The sequence below is a fragment of the Oncorhynchus gorbuscha genome, linkage group LG04 (assembly GCF_021184085.1).
Source record: "Oncorhynchus gorbuscha isolate QuinsamMale2020 ecotype Even-year linkage group LG04, OgorEven_v1.0, whole genome shotgun sequence".
Classification (NCBI taxonomy): Eukaryota; Metazoa; Chordata; class Actinopteri; order Salmoniformes; family Salmonidae; genus Oncorhynchus; species Oncorhynchus gorbuscha.
In genome coordinates this window covers 26,610,417-26,629,495 of record NC_060176.1, presented here as the reverse complement: position 1 = coordinate 26,629,495, position 19,079 = coordinate 26,610,417, and the positions used below count along the sequence as shown (strand labels likewise).

The window sequence follows — 19,079 nt, the reverse complement described above, 5'->3', positions numbered from 1 at the left end:
CCTTTGGCTGGATGGAAAAGATATCTCTGCATTATATTTCAGATGTTCCCATTTGGGGAAGTCAAAAAAAAAAGTATCTTTATTTGGATCAGTCAATGAGTTAATACAAGCACCTGACTGCTTCGACAAGGCGAAGTGTTGCCCAAAAGTTACCACACATCCCTTTGAAGTTGTAGCATGATCACGTAAATAACAAATCCCTTTGAGTTAAACATTACATGCACATTTTCAATAAAACTTCCATCTTAAACTCAACAAGGAGAGCCTCCATTCCAGATATACCGAGTATTCTGAAATGTATATATTGGCAATAGGTGACAAGATTCAGTCTCCCATCACAGAAAGAGGAACTGGGCACTATTACAATCTTGTTTGTTCCTGGATTTAGGTGAAACGGCTCCATTTAATTAACCTGCAGTACAGTTTTACAAATGTCTATTAAAAGGAAGCTCTTCACATTTCCAATCAAAGCAGTTTTATCTTTACTTGATGACAGGTAAAAAAAAAAAAGTATAATAAACAAGTGCATACAAAGGATTAGATGCCAGCGATCCACCCCCATTCAGGCAATGTCAATTTATATAATTACAATTAGATTCTATGCAGGTAGTTCAAGACTTCAAAAAAATCTCTTCTGGTCGATTGCATAAGTCTTCCCCACAGGCAGCTTCCGGAAAAATAAACTGTTGCCTCTGCTCATGTTTCCCTATAAATAGAGAGGGAATACAAAGACAAAACAGGCACAAATTATACATAATTAACCAATTTAGAAACACAACCAATTTAGAAACACAACCAACGATCTTGTTCTTTGTGTAGCATTAACATTTTGAAAACAGCAACCTACCTCTAGGCTCAGGTGCCTCCAGCAGTCCACCCAGGTTGGATATATAGAAGCATAGGGAGGGAGACCGCCAGCCAGCCTGTAAAAGACAGGAGTGCTTATGTGGAAAGCCAGCCTTAGAGAAACTTTTTTTTTTTTAAAGGTCAATGGTCTCAAGCAAGAATTTTGCTAGGACTGTCAGGGTGGTCTGAGTGAGGAATCTATTTAGACAAGCCTAATGAGAGAGATATGTAACCTGAAAACTAGCTGTCATTGGCAGAGCGATTTGAAACTATGGATGGGTGATATGTCCTAAAAGTTAAAAAGTTAAATAAGCTTTGTTGTACAATTAAATCATACACTGCATTTCAAACAGTCAACAATAATTAAATGAATTCAGGGCTTGTGAAATTATACCTAGGCTAAATAAGCCTTCCATAACCATAGACCCACTAATAATATAATCTAGTTCAACCTGCTTTTAAAAAAATAATTACTGATCTGGTGTTCAACTGAGTATTAAAATGCCCTTTTTGTTAATTTAACCAGAACCACACATAATGCACATTCACTAATGACTAACATCTTGTATCAGGCTTGCGAGACAATTAACACAGGTCTCAATTAGAGGTTGACCGATTAATTAGGGCCAATTTCAAGTTTGCATAACAATCAGTAATCAGCATTTTTGGACACCGATTATGGCCGATTACATTGCACACCACGAGGAGACTGCGTGGCAGGCTGACTACCTGTTATGAGAGTACAGCAAGGAGCTAAGGTGCTAGCTAGCATTAAACTTATCTTAATGATATATTACTAGTTTATCTAGCTTGTCCTGCGTTGCATATCATCGATGCGGTGCCTGTTAATTTATCATTGAATCACAGCCTACTTTGCCAAAAGGGTGATTTAACAAGCACATTCGCAAAAAAAAAGCTGCCGTTGCACCTATGTGTACCTAACCATAAACATCAATGCCTTTCATAAAAATCAATACAAAACCTGCATATTTAGTTACCGTTTCCTGCTAACATTAATTTCTTTTAACTAGGCAAATTGTGTCACTTCTCTTGCGTTCTGTGCAAGCAGAGTCAGGGTATATGCAGCAGTTTGGGCCGCCTGGCTCGTTGCGAACTGTGTGAAGACCATTTCTTCCTAACAAAGACCGTAATTACTCAGTTCTGCCAAAACAGGCTGAAATATCAGGTGTTCTTTCGCACCAGTTCTTACACTAAAATGGCTTAATTTTTCACAGTATTATTCCAACCTCAATGTGGAAAAATATATCAAACACTGGGCCTTTAAACCAGCAACGTTTTGTTTAAGAAGGGTTAAGATCCAAATGTGTACCTGCACAGAACTAGTTCAGGAAAAACAATTGGGAAATAAAAGGCTTCCTCAAATGGCATGAAAACCGACGATGCAAATGCACGCATTGCAACTTGACATCTTTCAAAGTGTTCTACATTTTGTAAATAAACTAAAACCAAAAAGATTAAAAACATCCAACACAGCTACTTACCCGCAGTCATTGACAGCCATGAGGTTTGACACCAAAACAAAGGGGTATGTGAGCATACTGGCGAAGAACTGGAACACAAGAGGGTGAAATTACAGAACTAAAACAGTCCAACAAAATTGACAGAACATGAACAACCAAAGCAATACATTAACATTTTAGTCATTTAGCAGACGCTCTTATAAAGAACGACTTACAGTGGTGAGTGCATACATTTATTTAATTAATTATGTACTGGTCCCCCGTGGGAAGTGAACTCACAACCCTGGCAATCGCCATGCTCCATTAACTAGGCAAGTCAGTTAAGAACAAATTCTTATTTACAATGATGGCCTAGGAACAGTGGGTTAACTGCCTGTTCAGGGGCAGAACAACAGATTTGTACCTTGTCAGCTCAGGGATTTGAACTTGCAACCTTTCAGTTACTTGGCCAATGCTCTAACAACTAGGTTACCCTGCCGCCCCATGTGAATAGGCGATGAGTTGAAAATCAACCAGCCCCAGAATTTCCACTTCCTGTTTGGAAGTTTGCCTGCCCTATGAGTTCTGTTATACTCACAGACATAATTCAAACAGTTTTAGAAAACACTGAGGTTTCTATCCAATAGTAATAATAATATGCATATATTAGCATCTGGGACAGAGTAGGAGGCAGTTCACTATGGGCACGTAATTCATCCAAAGTGAAAATGCTGCCCCCTATCCCTAAAAGGTAAAAAAACAACATCTAAATAAGATTTGCATCTGTTCGCACTTCCTACGCCTTCCACTAGATGTCAAGTCAGTAGAACGTGGAATGAAGCCTCTAGTGTGATGTGGGACTGGATGGCAGCTATTTGAGTCACTGGTCTGGCAGAATGCCAGTTCCTGGTTACGTGCAGTAGTCATTATAATGCCTTGCGTTCCATTACTCTAGACAAAAATAATGCTCCGGTTGGAACGTTATTGGATATATATGATAACATCCTGAAGATTGATTCTCTACTTAGTTTGACCAGTTTATTCGACCTGGAATATAACTTTTTGATGTTTTCGGCGCCAGGTTTTAGACATGTGAACTAAACGTGCTAGCAAAAGTAGCTAATTGGACACTAGGATTCCTTGCACTGCATTCTGATGAAAGATCAAAGGTAAGGGAATTTTTATGATGTAATTTCGTATTTCTGTTGGCTCCAACATGGCGGAGAAATACACTGCTCAAAAAAATAAAACACTTAACACAATGTAACTCCAAGTCAATCACACTTCTGTGAAATCAAACTGTCCACTTAGGAAGCAACACTGATTGACAATACATTTCACATGTTGTTGTGCAAATGAAATAGACAACAGGTGGAAATTCTAGGCATTTAGCAAGACACCCCCAATAAAGGAGTGGTTCTGCAGGTGGGGACCACAGACCACTTCTCAGTTCCTATGCTTCCTGGCTGATGTTTTGGTCACTTTTGAATGCTGGTGGTGCTTTCACTCTAGTGGTAGCATGAGACGGAGTCTACAACCCACACAAGTGGCTCAGGTAGTGCAGCTCATCCAGGATGGCACATCAATGAGAGCTGTGGCAAGAAGGTTTGCTGTGTCTGTCAGCGTAGTGTCCAGAGCATGGAGGCGCTACCAGGAGACAGACCAGTACATCAGGAGATGCGGAGGAGGCCGTAGGAGGGCAACAACCCAGCAGCAGGACCGCTACCTCCGCCTTTGTGCAAGGAGGAGCAGGAGGAGCACTGCCAGAGCCCTGCAGAATGACCTCCAGCAGGCCACAAATGTGCATGTGTCTGCTCAAACGGTCAGAAACAGACTCCGTGAGGGTGGTAATGAGGGCCCGAAGTCCACAGGTGGGGGTTGTGCTTACAGCCCAACACCGTGCAGGACATTTGGTATTTGCCAGAGAACACCAAGATTGGCAAATTCGCCACTGGTGCCCTATGCTCACAGATGAAAGCAGGTTCACACTGAGCACATGTGACAGACGTGACAGTCTGGAGACGCCGTGGAGGATGTTATGCTGCCTGCAACATCCTCCAGCATGACCGGTTAGGTGGTGGGTCAGTCATGGTGTGGCATTTCTTTGGGGGGGGGGCGCACAGCCCTCCATGTGCTCGCCAGAGGTAGCCTAACTGCCATTAGGTACCGAGATGAGATCCTTAGACCCCTTGTGAGACCATCCGCCACCTCATCAGGAGCATGCCCAGGTGTTGTAGGTCATACAGGCACGTGGAGGCCACACACACTACTGAGCCTCATTTTGACTTGTTTGAAGGACATTACATCAAAATTGGATCAGCCTGTAGTGTGGTTTTCCACTTAAATTTTGAGTGTTACTCCAAATCCAGACATCCATGAGTTGATAAATTTGATTTCCATTGATAATTTGTGTGATTTTGTTGTCAGCACATTCAACTATGTAAAGAAAAAAAGTATTTAATAACAATATTTAATTCATTCAGATCTAGGATGTGTTATTTTAGTGTTCCCTTTATTTTTGTGATCAGTGTATATTTACGTCTGAGCGCCGTCTCAGATTATTGCATGGTATGCTTTTTTCGTAACGTTTAAAAAAAATCTGACACAGCGGTTGTATTAAGAACCAGTGTATCTTTAATTATATGTAAAACATGTATCTTTCGTCAAAGTGTATGATGAGTATTTCTGTTATCTGGCATAGCTCTCTGTAATTACTGCGGATATTCTGAAGGCATTTCTGAACATGGCGGCAATGTAAACCGAGATTTGTGGATATAAATATGCATATTATCGAACAAAACATAAATGTATTGTGTAACATGATGTCATACGATAAAGGTTAGTGATTAATTTTATCTCTAATTCTGCTTTTGTGACTATCTTTGGCTGGGAAAAATGGCTGTGTTTTTTGGGATTTGGTGGTGACAAATATATGTTGTGTTTTCGCTGTAAAACATTTTTAAAAATCGGACACAATGGGTAGATTAACAAGATGTTTATCTTTCATTTGCTGTATTGGACTTGTTTATGTGTGAAAGTTAAATATTTCCTGCGCTACCTTTTCAAAAATAAAAATATCCCATCAACTGTTTATTATTTAAAACATATTTTACACTTACCCCAGTCACAGCCTGAGAGCAGTTCTTTATTTCTCCTGTGTGACTCATCTGTGAGAAAAGTAAAATGTCATAATTCACATACCCATGCATTCTACTGACATACAAATGCACTTCAGTACAAGGTATTTTTTTTATGCGAGGGCCACATCTACTTTAAAGACCCAATGCAGCCAAAAACGTGATTTTTCTACATTAGAAAATATACATAGAATACCAAACTATGAGGTTGGAATAATACTGTGAAAATTATGATGCCCTTTTATTTTAGTGTAAGAGCAATTTGAAAAGGCCACCTGGATGGTGTTTTGGCCTGCCTGGTGACGTCACCAGGTGGTAAATTAGTTAGACCAATAACGAGTTCCAAACCTTTCAGCCAATAACGGATAGTTTTCAGTTTCCCACTCAGACTACTCCTAGACAGTCCTAGCAAATCTGTTGCTTGAGAAAATGCTCTTTGCTAAGAAGCTTAGGTACTTAATTGTTACCCAGAAGCGATTTGAGATGGAGATAAAGACGGCTGCATTGGACCTGTAAACAAGTGGCAAAATCCCAAATCCATCTGACATACTGAGTCATCAATGGCGTATGTGTTGATGAGGTGGGCAAGCATGTTGCAGATCCACAGAGAGAGCACGTCACCCAGCAAACGAGGAATAAGGCCCCTGCACAAGAGCACAGCTATTAGTCGACGGTTAAGACGACAAGGAAAGAGAAGTCATGGCACAGACATCCAGAGGAAACAGCATTCAGAAAACAAAACATTTGCAAGATTCTGGAGCAAGCATAAACCTACTTCTAAAAATAACTTCAAAAAGATTGACTGAATTTACTGAGGTCAAATGTATTCTAGTAATTTAGCAAGTCAAGAGTAAAGGATGTCCTTGATGAGACATTGGTCATGTAGCCAAAGGAAGATCATACTTACGCAAAGAATCCCAGAACTCCTTCATTCTTGTAGACAGTGACGATGGAATCAAACACTCCACTGCAAGACAACAAGAAACATTTGTAATATTCAGTATTACATGGCTATAAATCATATAAACACATATTGAACTTAGGTTAAGAGAAACTCACCTGTACTTGGTTTCTCTACCGATAAACTGGACCATGCATCTCAAAGTGATCACTTTGGTACAAACAGAAAATAACCATTAAGAACCCAGTATCCATGCAGTAGTCATTATCCTATGAGAAACCGCATTTAGGGCAAAGGATAACAAGACAAAAAGTTGCCCGACACAAACAGTACAATTACCATGGAAGGGGTGTGTGACAATCGTGGCACAGGAGCGGGCTATCATCTCTTTGGTTGTCTGTGGTAAAAAAAAAAACAGAAATAATGGTGATGCAGAATTTAGGAAGAAATGAGAATCCAACATGGACAGCTTAAGCTGGGGATAAATGCCCTTACACCAAGAACCATCTGCGCACCAGAAATGAACTTACTCGCGTACGGTGAAAAAAAAACAACACAGCCAAGCGATTAGACATGCTCAGATGATGTCCACGGCAATAAACCACAACTCAATTTATAGATTACGGTCTGTTCAACCCACGTCTAACAGAACTGTGAAACAAATCTGAATATTTCGATTGGAACAAATTTGACACGCCCAAGATCAAAGGCAATAACATGCTAAAAAACAAACATCTGTCAAACAATCTGCTTTACTGGATAAATTAATAAATACCTCATTCACAACATGCTGTAAAGATCCCTCTTCAGCTTTCTGACTGGTTCCAGACACCTAAAAAGGATTGTAAAACTGACCATAAATATCGACAGCCTGCATTTAAAAAGATACGTTTAATTTAATAAGTAAGAGTCAATTATACAATTAACCCATAACCCGGCCAAAAATATTTACCTCATATTTGCCTGCATCCTGGCATCTCTGTAAAAGACAAGTGATTAGTTCAACAGGGATCCAGTTTCATAATGGTGTGTCGACACTGCCATCCAGAGCATTCGTCAGTTCATTAATTTAGAAACAGATAGCATTTGTCAAACTCACCATCCTAAAACAGTGAAAGGCCAATCCAGCTCAAGTCAGAGAGTCAATTCCCAAGCCAGTATATAGCTTATTCTCTGACGAGCACGACTTTCCACACAGAATGTGATCACATTTAGGGATTGAGGCTAGACTACTGCTGAGGTCTGAAAACGTCAGATAACATTTATTTAGGAAGCTACATTAAGCCAGCGTGTTAGTTAGACCCACCTGCAAGACTCTGCCGTGTACGAGGGTGCCAATGGTCCCTGCACAGAGCCGGGGGGCTAGGCCATTAAAGAGACCTGCCTTGCCATCAATCTTTATGATGTGCTTCGCTAAAAAGACAGAAATTACAGGATCAAAGAACAGACGCATAGAAAATCAACATGTTAATTGGCCGGTCTGTACCATACAGTCTGACCAGTCTTATTTCCAGTCGCCTACTAGTTGGAATTTAACATCAAGATAAGTCAAGTCAAGTTTAAATCAATCACTATTAGTGATGCGCAGGTTGACCGATATTTATATCTGCAGGGTGGGCTGGTTTAGGGTCATGAAATAGTCTGGATGAAGCCCAGGTTGAAATAAGACCAAACAATACTTAAAAATTATATAAAATGTATAACTCTTGAGCAATAATATCTAAAGGCAAAATATTTTTTTTCCCCCTTTCATTATTTTAAGCTATCTGGCATTATCTTGTAAGCCAATAAGCTTTAGGGCCATAACTGTACACCCACCAAATAGCCGACACGCCACTAGTCAAATGCTTTTGCGAACGGGCAGAAAGAGTTAACGTGGATCCACGGAGGCAAAAAGGACAATGTCAGAGTTTAATTCAATAAGAGAAAAGCTGCGAAATGGAGAGTTGAAAAGAGAAGGGAGGGCCAGAAAAGTCCATGTTTGGGAAAGATTTGGCAAAGTGGTTAAAGAGGATCATATGTTGTGTGATATGACTGTGTGGTGTTATACTAATTGGACAGTCAAGGTGGGGACTTCAAATAGACCTATTGCACGTCAAGGGAACTGTAGCCTACTGTTCTGATGGGTTAAATGAAAACTGAAATCTGGACACTGACTGTAGGTCTATAACCTCTCACATACCCTTAATATTAACTTCTGCAGAATTAATCATTTCTTGCAGTAAAATAATACACCAAACGTAGGACACATTTAGACTCAAAAATAGGAGTGGAGAAATGATTTTTCTTTCAGCATTTTGAGAGTATGTGAAAGCGCATTTAGATGCCATCTGTAGTGATGCTAATTGTTATCAGCATCATAAAAGCTGATAGTATTTCAACCACATGAAATATGCATCCAAGGGGCGGCATGTAGCCTAGCGGTTAGAACGTTGGTCCAGTAACTGAAAGGTTGCTCGATCAAATCCCAGAGCTGACAAGGAAGAAATCTGTCATTCTGCCCCTTAACAAGGCAGTTAACCCACTGTTCCTAGGCCGTCATTGTAAATAAGAATTTGTTCTTAACTGACTTGCCTAGTTAAATAAAGGTTCAATAAAATAAAAAATACGAAATCTTATTAGAAACATGAGTGATTTTCAGAGCTTTCTATTTCTTTACACCTGGTCAAACAAATGTAATTTGGAAATTTTACTAAATCTTTCCTCTTTGTTTGTTATTTATTGCATTTTCTTCCCAGTCCCTAAATGTCTGCTCCACGAAAGAAGCAGGGATGTCAACCAGATTGCATTCTAACGATTTATGACGTTCTGGTGAGCATGGGCTTATTTAGTCTTCTAGGACAATACAAGTGACAGAAAATAAGCTGCATGCATCTTAATTATAAGCACCAACATCTTAAAATCAGGCTAAATAAATCCTGCACCCCATGTCAAAAAATAGTGTGCCGTCTGACTGTAGTCTACAGTGCATTTGATATATTATGCTTGAGCCGAAAGTGTTTTCGGGGGCTCTGTATGGAGGTTGACACGCAATTATGGAACCTCCGGAAGCATGCAGAGGCAAAATTGAGATCTGTACCAAATGTAACAACGCGGAGGGCTCTGTATAGCTCTGGATTGACATGATTGGTTGACGGTAGGTGGGGGTGAAACAGAAACTCACTTCATGTAGTACACTATATGACCAAAAGTACGTAGACACCTGCTCGTCCAACATCTCATTACACAATTATGTGCATTAATATGGAGTTAGTCGCCCCTTTTCTGCTATAACAGCCTCCACTCTTCTGGGAAGACTTTCCACCAGATCTTGGAGCATTGCAGCGGGGACTTGCATTCATTCAGCCACAAGCGCATTAGTGAAGTTGGATATTGATCTGGGGCGATTAGGCTTGGCTGGCAGTCAGCTTTCCAATTCATCCCAAAGGTGTTTGATGGGGTTGAGGTCAGGGCTCTGTGCACGATGAAACACAGGACCAGACTATCATTCCTCTAACAAACTTTACAATTGGCACTATGCAGGTAGCCTTCTCCTGGCATTCGCTAAACCCAGATTTGTCCGTCGGACTGCCAGATGGTGAAGTGTGATTCATCACGCCAGAGAACGCGTTTCCACTGCTCCAGAGTCGAATGGCAGTGAGGTTACAACACTCCAGCAGACGCATGGTGATCTTAGGCTTGTGAGCGTTTGCTCGGCCATGGCAACCCATTTCATGAAGCTCCCGACAAATAGTTCTTCTGATGTTGTGTCCAGACGCAGTTTGAAACTCGGTAGTGAGTGTTGCAACCCGAGGAAAGACGATTTTTACGCTCTTCAGCACTAGGGTGGTCCCGTTCTGTGAGCTTGTGTGGCCTAACACTTCGCAGCTGAGCCGTTGTTGCAACCTAGAAGTTTCCAATTCACTATAACAGCACTTACAGTTGACCGGGGCAGCTCTCGTAGGGCAAAAAATTTGACTAACCGAATTGTGGGAAAGGTGGCATCCTATGACAGTACCATGCTGAAAGTCACTGAGCTCTTTAGTAGGGCCATTCTACTGCCAATGTTTGTCTATGGAGATTGCATGGCGGTGTGCTCAATTTTATATACTTGTCAGCAACGGGTGTGGCTCAAATAGCCGAATCCACTCATTTGAAGGGGTGTCCACATACTTTTGTTATTTATAGTGTATGAATGCCCCGACTTCTTTAGAAGCAGTATCCCCGTAAATGCTGCATGGCCAATGCAGACATTGGATTGATCATTCAGCGCATTTTAGGGCCGGTTGGGGGCCTCAACCCGTATAGTTGGGTGGATGGGTTATTAGCAATTGCAGGCGGGTATGGGAGAACAAACAGCTGACCCAAACACCACTAAATCACTAGTACCATCAAGGAACAAGGACTGATTGCACCAGTCGAGCGTAATCTTAAATGAATGGTCTTAAATGTTAGGTCGGCATAGCTGCGTCTGACTTTGGTATCAGAATTTATACGTGCTGCGCTTAACAAAAATAAGACTAGTCGTAGCTAAGCCAGGCATAAGCATTGCACATTCATGAGATTTGATGATTGATAATGATGGTTGCTAGGCAGTGCCCTTTGCTAGGCTGTTATCATCCTCATGGCATGTTCCATCACTTCGCAAAGCCCACCAGTATGCATGCACGTTTTCTTAACCACAACTGGAAGGATCAATCGATAATTACCTCGGAAATGAATATCACTGAATGATGAAAACACTGGAATAAAGTAGACTAATGCCATTAATTTGCTCTTCACTCAAGTAATAGCCGAGGCTATATCCCAACTAAAAGCCCTGGGCAGAATCACATTGATTATCATGTAACTGAATCTCAAGTCTGTATATTTTGTTATTTGATCTCTGGCTGGCAAATAAGTGGAGGTAGCAGCTCATCTATTAGTTTGCTAATATCTGCTCAAACACATTTAACATGCTATAATGTGGCATAAATCAAGTGTATTATCAGAGTTTATAAACGCAGAGGCTCATCATTGTGAGACTTCTGGGAACGTTTGCGGAACAGACCAGGCCAGTGTTCAGGGATTGAAAGGTCAGAGAGAAGTGAAAAATGCTTCCTTAGTAGTAAAGTTTCCTCAATCTAAAAGACAACCTAGATTTGAGAAAATGTCTTTGGTAGTTGAACATGTTATTACTTCAACCTTGTGAAAGTGACACGTCATCATTTTCGTCAAAAACAACTTCATATCGAAGGAGAGCCTTTGATAAGACGGCTTCCACATGCACATTTCAGGTCGGGACGACCTTTAGACCTGATTACGTGTTTCTATGCATAAGCTTAGCTAGCCAACGTCGCCTACAAGTGTGGTCAAGGATTTCTAATGGAGAAGCAGTTTTAGCCTAGGGCTGGGCGGTATGCCATGTTTTACAATATACCGGTATTGATGCATGGTTTGGGTTTTACTTTACCTTCTAAGAGTATTTGTATGTTTGGTTTGTTAAAATGTGATACGCTGTGTGTAACGTCCATTTTTACAGTTTACTTCGCTACCCTCTCGCTCTATGCCTACTTTCCACACAGACCTAGCCCCGACCGCTGTCATCAAGGAGCACATTTGGTGTTCCTCTACCATGACACTTGTGTTCAGTCTTTGCATGGTCAATGCAGCACATGAAACAATGTTGTTCTTAATATAAATTCCCTAGTGTTATATACAGTGGGGCAAAAAAGTATTTAGTCAGCCACCAATTGTGCAAGTTCTCCCACTTAAAAAGATGAGGCCTGTAATTTTCATCATAGGTACACTTCAACTATGACAGACAAAATGAGTTTTAAATGCAGAAATCACATTGTAGGATTTTTAATGAATTTATTTGCAAATTATAGTGGAAAATAAGTATTTGGTAAATAACAAAAGTTTCTCAATACTTTGTTATATACCCTTTGTTGGCAATGACAGAGGTCAAATGTTTTCTGTAAGTCTTCACAAGGTTTTCATAACATGTTGCTGGTATTTTGGCCCATTCCTCCATGCAGAGCTCCTCTAGAGCAGTGATGTTTTGGGGCTGTTGCTGGGCAACACGGACTTTCAACTCCCTCCAAAGATTTTCTATGAGGTTGAGATCTGGAGACTGGCTAGGCCACTCCAGGACCTTGAAATGCTTCTTACGAAGCCCCTCCTTCGTTGCCCGGGCGGTGTGTTTGGGATCATTGTCATGCTGAAAGACCCAGCCACGTTTCATCTTCAATGCCCTTGCTGATGGAAGGAGGTTTTCACTCAAAATCTCACGATACATGGCCCCATTCATTCTTTCCTTTACATGGATCAGTCGTCCTGGTCCCTTTGCAGAAAAACAGCCCCAAAGCATGATGTTTCCACCCCCTTGCTTCACAGTACGGGTACAGAGTACATCAATGAGGTCGCTCTTGCTGCTGGTGAGTCTCTGATCCACCTCTACGCAGACGACACCATTCTGTATACTTCCGGCCCTTCTTTGGACAATGTTAACAACCCTCCAGGCAAGCTTCAATGCCATACAACTCTCCTTCCGTGGCCTCCAATTGCTCTTAAATACAAGTAAAACTAAATGCATGCTCTTCAACCGATCGCTACCTGCACCTACCCACCTGTCCAGCATCACTACTCTGGACGGCTCTGACTTAGAATACGTGGAAAACTACAAATACTGAGGTGTCTGGTTAGACTGTAAACTCTCCTTCCAGACCCACATCAAACATCTCCAATCCAAAGTTAAATCTAGAATTGGCTTCCTATTTCGCAACAAAGCATCCTTCACTCATGCTGCCAAACATACCCTTGTAAAACTGACCATCCTGCCAATCCTCGACTTTGGCGATGTCATTTACAAAATAGCCTCCAATACCCTACTCAACAAATTGGAAGCAGTCTATCACAGTGCAATCCGCTTTGTCACCAAAGCCCCATATACTACCCACCATTGCGACCTGTACGCTCTCGTTGGCTGGCCCTCGCTTCATACTCGTCGCCAAACCCACTGGCTCCATGTCATCTACAAGACCCTGCTAGGTAAAGTCCCCCCTTATCTCAGCTCGCTGGTCATCATAGCATCTCCCACCTGTAGCACACGCTCCAGCAGGTATATCTCTCTAGTCACCCCCAAAACCAATTCTTTCTTTGGCCGCCTCTCCTTCCAGTTCTCTGCTGCCAATGACTGGGACGAACTACAAAAATCTCTGAAACTGGAAACACTTACCTCCCTCACTAGCTTTAAGCACCAACTGTCAGAGCAGCTCACAGATTACGGCACCTGTACATAGCCCACCTATAATTTAGCCCAAACAACTACCTCTTTCCCAACTATTTAATTTATTTATTTATTTTGCTCCTTTGCACCCCATTATTTTTATTTCTACTTTGCACATTCTTCCATTGCAAAACTACCATTCCAGTGTTTTACTTGCTATATTGTATTTACTTTGCCACCATGGCCTTTTTTGCCTTTACCTCCCTTCTCACCTCATTTTCTCACATGGTATATAGACTTGTTTATACTGTATTATTGACTGTATATTTGTTTTACTCCATGTGTAACTCTGTGTCGTTGTATCTGTCGAACTGATTTGCTTTATCTTGGCCAGGTCGCAATTGTAAATGAGAACTTGTTCTCAACTTGACCACCTGGTTAAATAAAGGTTAAATAAAAAGTAGGTATGGTGTTCCTTGGATGCAACTCAGCATTCTTTGTCCTCCAAACACGACGAGTTGAGTTTTTACCAAAAAGTTATATTTTGGTTTCATCTGACCATATGACATTCTCCCAATCTTCTTCTGGATCATCCAAATGCATTCCTCATGGAGCTGGTTGTTTTTTGTGAAGCAGTAGCTTCTAAATCAAAGAGGAATACGCAAAGCAACAATATGTTATCAATAATTAAGTAGTTAAGCGAAAACATTCAATCTAGCCAAAGATTAGTGTCCCGTAGGAAACACTTGTCAACACGTCTGTTCCTTTAGTATTTTTTTTATTTTAATTTAACCTTCATTTAACTAGGTATGTCAGTTATGAACAAATTCTTATTTACAGTGACGGTCTACCAAAAGGCAAACGGCCTCCTGCAGGGACGGGGGCTAGGATTAAAAATAAATATAGGACAAAACACACATCGACAAGAGAGACAACACAACATAAAGAGAGACCTAAGACAACATAGCAAGGCAGCAACACAACATGGTAGCAGCACAAAACATGGTACAAACATTATTGGGAACAGACAACAGCACAAAGGGCAAGAAGGTAGATACACCAATACATCACACAAAGCAGCCACAACTGTCAGTAAGTATCCATGATTTAGTCTTTGAATGAAGAGATAAAACTGAGATAAAACTGTCCGGTTTGAGTGTTTGTACCCTGTATTTGTTGTTATATATATATATATATATATATATATATATATATATACACGTAGGCTCATGCGATTAGCAAGAGGTTGTAAGTAACAAGAACGTTTCCCAGGACATAAGACATATCTGATATGGGCAGAAAGCTTAAATTATTGTTGATTTAACTGCACTGTCCAATTTACAGTAGCTATTACAGTGAAATACCATGCTATTGTTTGAGGAGAGTGCACAGTTATGAACTTGAAAATGTATTAATAAACCAATTAGGCACATTTAGTAGTATTGATATAACATGTATTTTTTTTTTTTTACCCCCTTTTCTCCCCAATTTCGTGGTATCCAATTGTTAGTAGTTACTATCTTGTCTCATCACTACAACACCCGTATGGGCTCGGGAGAGACAAAGGTCGAAAGCCATGCGTCCTCCAAAACACAACCCAACCAAGCCACACAGCGCGCATCCAACCCGCACCAACGTGTCAGAGGAAACACTGTGCACCTGGATAGTGTGCACTGCGCCCGCCACAGGAGTCGCTGGAGCGCAATGAGACAAGAATATCCCTACCGGCCAAACCCCCCCCCTAACCCGGACGACGCTAGGCCAATTGTGCGTCGCCCCACAGACCTCTCGGTCACGGTCGGCTGCAATAGAGCCTGGGCGCGAACCCAGGGTCTCTGGTTGCACAGCTAGCCCTAGACCACTGCACCACCTGGGAGGCCCATTGATATAACATTTTGAACCGAAATACAATGGTTCATTGAATCAGTCTAATACTTTGCAAATACACTACTGCCATCTAATGGACCAAATCTAAATTGCGTCTAACCTGGAATATTATATTTAAGCTTTTCCCTTGCATTTCAAAGTTGCATGTTTTTTTCTTTGTATTATCTTTTACCAGGACTAATGTGTTATATTCTCCTACATTAATTTCACATTTCCACAAACGTCAAAGTGTTTCCTTTCAAATAGTATCCAGAAAATGCATATCCTTGCTTCGGGTCCTGGGCTACAGGCAGTTAGACCTCTTTATGTCATTTTACCCATTGTAATCCATTAGAATGTATGTGTTGCCACCGTAGGGTCGGTCACACACACTACTCAAAGCAAATGTTGAACTTTTATTATTCAAACATTTAAATACCATTATATGATATTTTGGCCATATCGCCCAGCCCTATCTTAATACTGTACTGTCTTTGGTATTATTTTGCTATTGAATCGGCATAGGCACCTCAAAAAGCGGTTGTGAAATATTAACACAAGACTCACATCCTATTGGGGGAAAAAATAAATATATTTTCTGTGCATATCATGAATTATAGTCGCAATTTAACACCCTACGCCTGCTCCCCTACTAGGCGTAGCTCATAGAAGGGCTTATGCCCAGGTGGGATAGCCCGTAGTTACGACCCACTTACAACTAACTGGTGCAACCAAGCCCGATGCTAATCGAAAACTAGCTAGCCATTTTGCAAGTGGGTAGACTGGAATTTAGGTCTCACCATAGGCAAACAATCCAGGCAGCTGGTACACTTGTCTACCAAACAGGTTTCTTCCAAGGGAGGGAGGGAGAGGTTCATGGCCAACCTGAAAAGGAGTACATGAGCAATTGCCACTTATTAGGTAATGACATAATATATTGGAAGTGAACGCCAGTATAAGGCCAAGTGCTAGTCAGTTCTAGTTAGGGCTAGTACCATTTCATACGCTAGCTAGATTAACAATATGCAACATTTGTTTTACTTTCTTTGCAGACATTTGACACAGTACAATTGTAATCCATTTTAAGATAACAGCGCACACAGTTATGATCCAGCGAAATACCCTGTCCTTTTATAACCTTGGCTAGCTAGTTCGCGTTACACGGGTGAGTGGGCCAAAGGGCGCCCATTGTGTCCTGAACGTTTAAAACGTGACTTAGCTAGTGACGTTAGCCAGTCGTTATTCTCATGGTATTTATAATGTCGCACAAATTAACATGATAGCTGGCTAAATAGGGGCATATCTAGTTTGGAACTGTTTATCAAATGTTGGTAAAAGGTAGATTGTTTTGTTACATTTTAGCTAACCCTAATTCTCCCAACCGGTTCCTTTGATTCTCATAACCTGATGCTTAAAGTACATTTTGACAAAAGCTGTAAACCTTTTAGACATAACGGCTAGATAGAAATAATTGTATTACAAAGTAATTGTTTATGTGCGCAAAATGTAGAAACCCACTTCGTTAGTAAGCTAACAAGCTAGCTTAGCTCTCCGACCTTTTCGTGACGTCTACCCCCTAGCTACTCATTTTAGCTAGTTATAGAAACATACTGACTGAAACGATAAGTGAACTGCTGTTTATGTAATATTTTACTGAGATCAGCTTGAATTTATCGGCTGTATGGAAAGTTCAACACCGGAATGTAACGTGAGTTCTATTTAGCTAGCTAGTCGTTACGGCTGTTGTGGCAGCTAACTACAGTAGCCTGTCAGTTACAGAAACGGTCGCGGAGTAAAGATAGCTGGATCAAAACATTCTGGTCAGTTATGTTTGTTTAATCTCAATATATATTTTACCTGAACTAGAACTTTGATGTACATGAGGGGGTGGGAAAGGACCGTTAATCCAGACCCCAGAAGTACTTGGCCACACGTGTCCGCCATGTTGGAGCAAACTGACAGGATTCTTCTCCTCCCACCAGCCGGGAAGAGAAGAAGGAAGCTTCAGTAGGTTAGCCACTCAACTCACGTGACACCGGAATTCCTTTTTGATACTGTGGCAAAGCTAACTAAAAAGCAGCATTCCCCAAGAGAGGATGACTTGCACTTTAGCAGTGATAAATTCATGAACTTCTTTGAGGAAAAGATTATGATTATTAGAAAGCAAATTACGGACTCCTCTTTAAACCTGCGTATTCCTCCAAACCTCAGTTGTCCTGAGTCTGCACAACTCTGCCAGGACCTAGGATCAAGAGAGACGCTCAAGTGTTTTAGTACTATATCTCTTGACACAATGATGAAAATAATCATGGCCTCTAAACCTTCAAGCTGTATACTGGACCCTATTCCAACTAAACTACTGAAAGAGCTGCTTCCTGTGCTTGGCCCTCCTATGTTGAACATAATAAACGGCTCTCTATCCACTGGATGTGTACCAAACTCACTAAAAGTGGCAGTAATAAAGCCTCTCTTGAAAAAGCCAAACCTTGACCCAGAAAATATAAAAAACTATCGGCCTATATCGAATCTTCCATTCCTCTCAAAGATTTTAGAGAAGGCTGTTGCGCAGCAACTCACTGCCTTCCTGAAGACAAACAATGTATACGAAATGCTTCAGTCTGGTTTTAGACCCCATCATAGCACTGAGACGGCACTTGTGAAGGTGGTAAATGACATTTTGATGGCATCGGACCGAGGCTCTGCATCTGTCCTCGTGCTCCTAGACCTTAGTGCTGCTTTTGATACCATCGATCACCACATTCTTTTGGAGAGATTGGAAACCCAAATTGGTCTACACGGACATGTTCTGGCCTGGTTTAGGTCTTATCTGTCGGAAAGATATCAGTTTGTCTCTGTGAATGGTTTGTCCTCTGACAAATCAACTGTACATTTCGGTGTTCCTCAAGGTTCTGTTTTAGGACCACTATTGTTTTCACTATATATTTTACCTCTTGGGGATGTTATTCGAAAACATAATGTAAACTTTCACTGCTATGCGGATGACACACAGCTGTACATTTCAATGAAACATGGTGAAGCACCAAAATTGCCCTCGCTAGAAGCATGTGTTTCAGACATAAGGAAGTGGATGGCTGCAAACTTTCTACTATTAAACTCGGACAAAACAGAGATGCTTGTTCTAGGTCCCAAGAAACAAAGAGATCTTCTGTTGAATCTGACAATTAATCTTAATGGTTGTACAGTCGTCTCAAATAAAACTGTGAAGGACCTCGGCGTTACTCTGGACCCTGATCTCTCTTTTGAAGAACATATCAAGACCATTTCGAGGACAGCTTTTTTCCATCTACGTAACATTGCAAAAATCAGAAACTTTCTGTCCAAAAATGATGCAGAAAAATTAATCCATGCTTTTGTCACTTCTAGGTTAGACTACTGCAATGCTCTATTTTCCGGCTACCCGGATAAAGCACTAAATAAACTTCAGTTAGTGCTAAATACGGCTGCTAGAATCCTGACTAGAACCAAAAATTTGATCATATTACTCCAGTGCTAGCCTCTCTACACTGGCTTCCTGTCAAAGCAAGGGCTGATTTCAAGGTTTTACTGCTAACCTACAAAGCATTACATGGGCTTGCTCCTACCTACCTCTCTGATTTGGTCCTGCCGTACATACCTATACGTACGCTACGGTCACAAGACGCAGGCCTCCTAATTGTCCC

The 19,079-nt window shown here is 41.1% G+C and overlaps 1 protein-coding gene across 2 annotated transcripts; it reads right to left on the bottom strand.

Moving 5' to 3' along the window:
• Positions 1-2: 2 nt before the first annotated feature.
• Positions 3-17,411, bottom strand: mtch2 (mitochondrial carrier homolog 2). 2 transcript variants are annotated; one of them, XM_046346319.1, is made up of 13 exons: positions 17,257-17,411; positions 16,200-16,284; positions 7,651-7,757; positions 7,297-7,323; positions 7,120-7,176; positions 6,684-6,741; positions 6,503-6,554; positions 6,351-6,410; positions 5,994-6,087; positions 5,426-5,473; positions 2,349-2,416; positions 848-923; positions 3-706 (listed from the first exon to the last, which is right to left on the bottom strand). In XM_046346319.1, the coding sequence occupies exons 1-13, from the start codon at positions 17,341-17,343 to the stop codon at positions 620-622; spliced, it is 906 nt and encodes a 301-aa protein (XP_046202275.1). In that variant the 5' UTR covers positions 17,344-17,411; the 3' UTR covers positions 3-619. The 2 variants fall into 2 exon arrangements, with proteins under 2 accessions (XP_046202275.1, XP_046202276.1); XM_046346320.1 differs by lacking the exon at positions 3-706 and having other exon boundaries at positions 843-923; positions 5,954-6,087.
• Positions 17,412-19,079: the final 1,668 nt, after the last annotated feature.